This window comes from Orycteropus afer, unplaced genomic scaffold (assembly GCF_000298275.1).
Source record: "Orycteropus afer afer isolate SDZICR_OR568_19922 unplaced genomic scaffold, OryAfe1.0 scaffold00622, whole genome shotgun sequence".
In the NCBI taxonomy this organism is placed as follows: domain Eukaryota; kingdom Metazoa; phylum Chordata; class Mammalia; order Tubulidentata; family Orycteropodidae; genus Orycteropus; species Orycteropus afer.
Genome location: NW_006922209.1, coordinates 1,046,417 through 1,054,738, shown reverse-complemented (window position 1 = coordinate 1,054,738; position 8,322 = coordinate 1,046,417). Strand labels below are relative to the sequence as shown.

The 8,322-nt window shown below is 49.0% G+C and overlaps 1 protein-coding gene across 1 annotated transcript in view; it reads right to left on the bottom strand.

The window, feature by feature from the left end:
• Positions 1–3,203: 3,203 nt before the first annotated feature.
• Positions 3,204–8,322, bottom strand: part of LOC103210519 (oxysterol binding protein) — a 33,909-nt gene continuing 28,790 nt past the window's right edge. The window contains exons 10-14 of the mRNA XM_007956437.2: positions 7,161–7,264; positions 5,479–5,574; positions 4,395–4,576; positions 3,439–3,659; positions 3,204–3,346 (exon numbers count right to left, since the gene is read on the bottom strand). Coding sequence (XP_007954628.1) covers positions 3,204–3,346; positions 3,439–3,659; positions 4,395–4,576; positions 5,479–5,574; positions 7,161–7,264 — 746 coding nt within the window. The remainder of the gene's footprint in view (positions 3,347–3,438; positions 3,660–4,394; positions 4,577–5,478; positions 5,575–7,160; positions 7,265–8,322) is intronic.

Here is an 8,322-nt window from a genome sequence, read left to right as displayed (position 1 = left end):
CCCAAACCTACTACCATCAATTCCAACTCATAGCGACCCCCATTGGGTCTCCAAGGCTGTAACTCTTCACAGAATGAGATTGCCTCACCTTCCCCCTGCAGAGGGGCTGTTGAGTCTGAACCACTAACCTTCCAGTTAGCAGTCAAATGCCTTGGGCACTGCATCACCAGAGCTCCTTGTCACAATGGCCCCTCAATGGACTTGAGAATTGTTGGTTTCAGTTACATTTGACTGCCCCTAACGGAGTAAATTAAGTGCCGAGTGGTAGTCAAGATTGCAGAATGCCCCTCTCACAGCATCAAGGGTCTATGGCAGTGGTTTTTAACTTGCCAGAACAAACTGCTAGAACTTACCACCTAGTGCAACAAGAATGAGGCAGACACTTGAGCAGGTAAGTGGCCTTCCCAAGAACCAGGCTAGGAAAATAACCCCCAACAACACAGCTCATCTTTGTGAACACTGGGGCCTTGAGAAATCCAGGAGCCTGGAGGCTGAACTTCCCTCAGGTGCACTCCCAAAATGTACACCTCACATTAACGAGCACCAAACCCGAGGCTGTGGCGTCCATTCGGAGTTCTGGCAACCCCAGCTCCATGTGTTATGGAGAACTTCTCCACAGGGTTTTGAAGGCAGTAATCTTTATGGAGAGCTGGCCGGGACTTCCTTCCGCAGCACTACTGGATGCCTTCAAACCACCAACCTATAGGTCAGCTGTCAAGCACAAACTGTCTGTGCCACCCAGGGACCCTAACTACATTCCCAACAACTCACTGTTGTCGACTCGGATCCAACTCAGTGACCCCTCCTTGGGTTTCCGAGGTGGTATCCCTATGGAAGTAGATTCCCCAATCTTCCTTCCGAGGAGTGGCTGGTGGGTTTGAACCACCAGCCTTCTGGTTAGCAGTCAAATGCCTTAGGCACTATGCTTCCGCTCTTTGGCCCTCCAGAAGGGTGTCTAACAGTTAAGAGCTCAGGAAACCTGTGCCCCATTCTTTCAGGTCTACCTCTATTTTTCAATTTCCCACCGAGAACAGGGCTTCCAGACTCCCAAACAGGACAAATGACCTTTGGGCCAGCCCTGACCTCCCCCAACCCCAGGAGCAGCAGAAGCGAATCAGACAAACAATGGGACTTTTTAAAAATTATTTAATTTAGTAGTTTTCTTGGAAAAAAAGCAATAAGGCAAAAAAACCAAAAATATATATAGTTTTGTTTTGTTTTCATGTGACTTTATTCCACCTGAAAGACTCAAAGCTTCTTCCATTAGCAGAATCTGATTAGGGATCGAGCCAGAAATGTAGTGCTGATGGTGCAGAAGGAAAGTGGGATAAAGCAGGAGGGTCAGCTGAGCTGGCCACCACCCACCGTCTGAAGCTCCTGATGGCCGCTTTCCCGGGCCTCCTGGAAAGGAGCACTCACTCGTGTTAGGAACAGGGCTCTGTGGAGGCTCTTTCCAGCACCTGCCCCTCTCTCAGGTTTCTCACAGCTAGGGAGGGAGGGAAGGATGGTGCGGAAGGAGAGGACTAGTGTCCCGGGTTCAATCTAATTTCCCTGGAGGGATGGCTTCCTGTGGAATGGTATTTCCCCCCAGGACCCACACTGGCTGAGGCTTAGGAGCTAAAGGAACAGAAACAAAACCCACTAACAAAATCCACAAAAGACAGGCACCTCGGTTTGTAATCCTCAACCAAAGGGGGTGGCACAGGGACTGAAAAAGACAACTGAGACAGAGAACAAGCAACGGAGGGACTCGGGGCCCAGCAGCAGGATGGGGCAACCCGGCAAGGGCTCCAGGGGTCATCCTGCGGGCTGTGCTTTGGGCCAGCGGTGCTGAACCGGAAGTGTCCCTGAACTCGCACCCACACACTCCCTAACAAAAGAAGGAAAGGAGACAGGAAAGAGGTAAGGAGTTCATTCCCGGGTCCAGCCATTACGAGAGTGGAGTTCAGACAGCAGTGGACCCTCGTGATACAAACCACAGACAATGTCCCTGTCCCCGCACTGCCAGCTGTGATCCCGCTCAGGCTGAATCTGTCTGCCTCCAAAAGGTGGACTGCAGGGGAGCTCTGATCCACGTTAATGCGTGTCCAACACGGACTCCCAGGGAGACAAGTGATACCAAAAAACAAGGTTCTTAATGGGAATCAAACAAAAAAAATTAGATTTTTCTCTACATATACATATAATATACAGCTATTTAACACATCATTCCAGGGGCGGCTCCAGTCCAGGGCTTGAGAGATGGTGCAAACTTTTATTCCAGATTAATGCCTTCTCTCAGATTCGGAAGCTTGTCAGAACGGGGCAGGCATGGTTCTGCTCCACGCTGGGGCCCGGTGCGGCAGCGCGCCAGGAGGAAGGAGAGAAGGTGGGGAAGCAAGGGAGGAGGGGTGAAGAGGAAGTGGGAAAGCGGAAGTGGCAGCGGTCTTCATCCATCCTGCCCCGTGTTCTCAGTTCTCCGCCCGAGGAACTGTAGAAAGGCCCTTCAGGAGGGTAACGCTCCCCTCCCCCCAACCACCCTCCAGCTGCTGTCGAAGAAGACGGAGTGCGGAAGGGTGTTTTACGCAAGTGTAGACAGAAACTTCCAAGGGTGCAACCCTGCACGCTCCGGTCCTGCAGGAAGATGCCTGTGGCAGGGACCCCGAGGCCGCACCTCTCTCTGCACAGACTCCCCGTCACCTGCGCCATCTGCGAACCCATTTCCCGTCACAGCTCAGCTCCACCGCCCCCGTGCACGAGGCCGCCGCTGGTGAGTCTCACGTGTTTCTTTTTAGAGGAACTTCTAAGATCAGCTCTTGCTCTGAACAGCACCAAAATGCCCCTGAATCGTCACCTTATGTAGATTTTGGCTGCACAGGATACTGCACGGGCAGGGTGGGTGGCATCCTCTTAAACGGGGGCGGAAGGACAGGGAAGAGCCAAGAGTCCCTGACTCTGCGGACGGGAAGTAACACCAACTGTCAGCCGCTGAGCCTCTCCCTCACACGCATCAGTATCTACAATGTCGATTGCAGTTTCAATCAGCTAAGGCAACCAGCCAATCACCACCACTGGCGTCTGCTTCTGGTGATTGATTTGGAAAAAAATGATTGGTTAAGACAGACAAACTTGAGGAAAGCACTCGGGAAGAGTCACAACTGCCAGCTTCCCTGCACATCCGTCCTCTGCTCCTTTGGATCCTCCTTCGATGTGCTTGTGCCGCCTCAGAAAATGTCCGGGCACGTGATCCAGTCCTGTTTCTCCTTACACTCCCAATATCCTCCCCTATAAATATGGGTTAACTCCTTGGTAACAGGATCCTTCTTCCGTTCAAACCACAGTGCCTTATAGGGATCATAGGGGGTGCCTGGAAGAGAGGAGGAAAGAAAACACAATCAGGGCTGATGGCACGCTGACGTTCTCCACGCACCAGACCCCGTGTAGAAGGCAGACGCGTACCGTCCTCCGTGGCTTTCATGGCTTCGGCTTCTCTCTTCTTCCTGGAGAGTCTCTGCTTCTCCTCCAGGCGCTGCTTCTCAGCATTTGCTTCATCCCAGCGCCCGTTTTCCATCAGTCTCTGGTCAGGCCGCAGCCGGCTGTCTGTGGGGGCAGTGCCGCTCTCCCAGGCATTGAGAGTCAGAGCGAGCTCCGAGAAGTAGTACATGTTCTCGGCATTCTTCCTGAAAGTGAGGGTGAAGAAGAGGAAGGGTGATGCCGGAGCCCAGGCCCGAGTCAAGGAGCGACAACTAAGAGCATGGCCAGGAGACTGCACCACCAAGGCCGCCCAACAAACAGAGAGAATCTGGGAGCATGTCTGGTGCCCCCTCCCCAACATCCCTGACGGTCTCCTGGGCGTCACACACTCAGCTGAGACCCTCTACCTTCGTGGGGAAGCATGACACACCGTGTGCCATGAAAACTCCTTATCCCTGGATTCCTTCCCTTCAGCGTCCTTCTGGCATAACCTCAGCTATTACTACGGAGTGAACGGCATTAGACGGTAACAGGAGACAAACGGCCTCTGATGTAAACTGTCTCCAAAGTCCTCATGTTGTCCAGGGCCCTCTCTATTGCCGCCAGGCCTCTGAGGGAAACTGTTAACAGGCATAGGCACCTTTCTCCTCTAGCCACCTCTGAAGACGTTGGGTCCAAGCTGGGGAAAAACCTCCTGCAAACGCGTTCCTAAGGACCTTTAGAGTGTTTGCTAGATGTGGTTTGACGGGTTTGCACTTTCCTGAGATGGCACGCTGAAACTGAAATGACAGTCACAACACTCTGGTAATTTCTCCAAAGGTTCCGATTTTCCTTGCTCAATCCCTCACATAATTAAGTGGCAAGGAAGGCAGAAATGCCGTCACTCCTGCCCGCGGGTAAGGCTGAAGCAGCGCGTGGGCAGCGCGCCCAGTGGTACTCACGGTAAAGGGTTCCTTTTCCACAGCATGACCCTGCTGTCCTCCGCTTCGTGGCCCCTCTGGCGAGCATCACCCCCGTTGTCCCCAATGACGGGCTGAACTTTGAAACAATCCATTTTCTCATCCCATGTCCCCAGAAGGGCAAAGTGAACTTTTCCTGCTGGATCTGTCACTTCCCCTGTCACCTACAAGGATGGAGAGCAGGGCTTTGAAGGACCAGCATTCACCGTGGGTTAGCTTACCAGATGATCCCAGAAGCCAGTCCCAGGGTGAAGACTAGTGAACTCCAACCAAGACACACATCGTGGGACCATTCAATCATTATGTTGTAATTTCTCGTTGAATTGCTTGAAATCACTGAGCCACGGGATGGGGGTTTCATGGTCACCGTGTTATACAGGGATTTCTACTGCAACCATGCAGCCAAGTCTCTGGTACTCGGCACTGTTTCTCTCCAGACTCCCGAGAAGCACACAGATTCAGCTCCCGACTCCCTTCGCGCTGCCTGCACCTTCCCTGCCACCCCTCACCAGTCATCCCGCTGGGTTTCCCATTTCACTCACGGCTCCTAACTTCTACCTCCTCACGTGCCGTCTTCACCACAAACAAGGATTTGGTTAAAGGATGTGATTCCTAGAGTTCCTGTTCTTGCAGACTTTCTCTTTCATACCTACTTTTTTCAATCACCATGTTGAAGATATATACATACACATACCTATATAAATATATACACACACACACACACACCCTAAAGTATATAAAATATATATATATGACGGGCTCTGGTGGCATAGTATCTAAGGCATTTGACTGCTAACCAGAAGACAGGTGGTTCAAACCCACCAGCCACTCTGCGGAAGACAGGCAATCTCCTTCTGCAAATATTTACTGCCTCAGAAACCCAATGGGGGAAAGGCGTTATTATGAGTCGGATCTGACTCGATGGCAGTGGGTTTATACACACACACACACACACACGTATCTCCTAAAATACATGATAAATGTATCACAATCCCAGCCCCAAAGGAAGAGGTTTTCTAAGGGATACACGTTAAGTGAAAAAACTTTAAATTCTTACTTCCCTTACCTTTCTTGCTACATCCCGAGAGAAGTAGCTGTAGGGAACAAACTTAAGATTGCACTTGTCTCCTGTCTTGTGATTCACGATGTCAATCTCTCCAGACTGAAATGACAATAATCATTTTACTGAAGCTGGACAACTTCACGTCGACCAAACACCCTCCAAATTCTTTCCTCGCTTTCTTCCGCTCCAGGGCTCCCTCGCCTTGAGAGCCAGGTCTCAGCCAACGCTGGCAACGTGGAATCCCTTTGTAACTAATTATTACAGGTTGGGATCAAGATCAAATGACCTTTGTTTTTAATTGTGTGCCACAGTTGAAGTATGACCTTCAGCCAGGGCTTCAAACCTACTGCTTCAACCCCCTGCCAAAAACGGGCATTTCCACCCCAGACCCACTGACTCAGAACCTACATTGTAACAAGATCCCCAGGTGATTCTGTGCATACGAATCCCGAATCCCGGGGAGTTTGTTAAAATGTAGATTCTGATTCAGTGGATAACCAGCACTAGTAGTGTAAAAAAAAAAAAGGAAAAAATAAAAGCTCAGGTGGTGCACTGGTTAAGACACCTGGCTGCTAACTAAAAGGTGAGGGGTTCAAACCCACAGCTGCTCCATGGGAGAAGGATGAGGCAGTCTGCTTCCGTAAAGATTTACAGCCTTGGACACCCTGTGGGGCAGTTCCACCCTGCTCTATAGGGTCACTATGAGTCAGCATCAACTCGATGGCAGTTAGTTTAGGTTTCTGGATTCAGCAGATCTGGGGTGGAAATGAAAATCCTTAGCAGGGAGTTGAACCAGAATAAACTGGTTCGAAGCCCTGCTACTAGCACATATACTGAAATTCACGTAATACATCACTTTTCCAAACCACTCCACTGCCGGTGCCCTCCATGAACCTGTGATTAAGTGCGAGCCCTCCACTTAGAACGCCAAGGTTCCACAGTGCAGGCCTTTCTACACATTACTCACTTTCCCTCCCTCTCATCATTCAAACCTCAAGCCCCTCTTCAACAGCTCGATTCCCCCATCTACTGTGAAGCCTTTCCCGACTCCTCAGAACAGTTTTCCCTACTGCCATTGTCTTAAGAAATCAGCAACGAGTAAGACATGTCTGAGGCCATCTCTTACGCTAGCTTGGTGATCAATGTCTACGGATAATGAAAGGATGAAGAATGGGAGAACATGTTTATCATTTTCTTAGCTCCTCCACAGTACCCAACACAGTCCTATAGTCATTGAATCAATGTCCTCATTTGGTCATTTATAAATGCCAACAATACGGCACTACTGTGCTATTTCTGGGGCCCATTTCACATTTCCTAGTACAAACAGGGCCCTGACTGTGAACATCTGATTTATGCATAGCTCACACCTACTTGCCTTTTGATGTTATGTAAATCTGCCCTCACTTTGAAATTAATGAACCAATTCCCTACTCACAACAGATTCTTCATCACAATCACTTTCACTTGCTGCACATTCGGTTTTTAAGTCAATGGAAGTTTTCTTGCACTAAAGTAAGGCTAACTAAGAACTATATGCAACTTGTTCCAATTTACCTACAAATTCTTAAAGACACACTTGGGAGCAAATCTCGTTCATAGCCTGGGGAGTGCCTCTACTGCAAGGACGTACCTAAGGAGGTATTCTTCTAACCCCCAGAAGTACTGTGGGCACTTTTACTCACCTGATCTATCCAAAGCTTGCCAACGATAATGTTGTGCACTGTCGTGGTAACTTTTTTCCAAGTGTAGTGGTGCCCAGTGGCATGGAAAATACAGTGAATGGTACCTGGAAGCAAAGAGGAGCAGAAATTAAGCCAAATATTAGAAAAATAGTACCATGCTAGCTAGGAATAACAAGGATTGACTTCCGTCTACTGACACTTCTCTGTAAACAAAAGAAAAATTGAAAAGGATTTGTAACTTTCTCCAATGTTGGAAAAACTGAGCAAATGTTTTTTCACTTGACTTTTTATTCTATGCACACAATATAATGAAATGATGACAAACCTTGAGATGCGATACATCTTAACTAGAGACCTATATTCTTCAATAGTAGCAAAAATGAAGGCAAAAACTCCAGTGGATCCTCTGAGTGGATCTCAAATGAATGCCAAACCCAAATCAATGGTTACAGCAGAGCGAACTGGAAATTCAAAATAACTGAAAAATCTACAAGTTAAATACGGAGATAGATATATATATATACACACACACACACAAACACACACATGCGCGCGCGCACTACCAACACAGTCAATTCCATAACAGAGTAACTAAGCTCCCTCTGTAATCACTAATGAAAAGAACACTTTAATTCTGACTTAGGCATGTCTTTCTTGCACAAAATATTAAAGTCACCCTGGTCGCTGGAGCAGCAGTGATGACAAGGATATTGCTGAGGCTGGTGACGGTGACGGTGACAGCAAGTCTGGTGAGTTCACTCACCACGTACCAGGCGTTGTCCTATGTTCGCGTGCGTGAGCTCACTGAACCCTCACAGCCATCTTCCAAACGTCTGCTCCACCTCAACAGACCTCTACTCCACTGCTCAACACTTCCTCCGCCACCACGAGCTTACATCACCACCACCTCTTGCCTGAACCTCTGCAATAATCGTCTTTTGGTCTCCCAGCTTACACTTCTGTCCCTAGAGTCTCTGATCAAAATAACCTTTTAAAAGATAAGTCACATAATGTTACCACGCTATATGAAAACCCTCCATTACTTCCCAATGGGACCTCTGGTAGCATAGTGGCTAACACACTTGCCTGCTAACCAGATGGCTGACGGTTCAAACCCACCAGCCACTCCTCGGAAGGAAGGTTGGGCAATCCTACTTCTGTA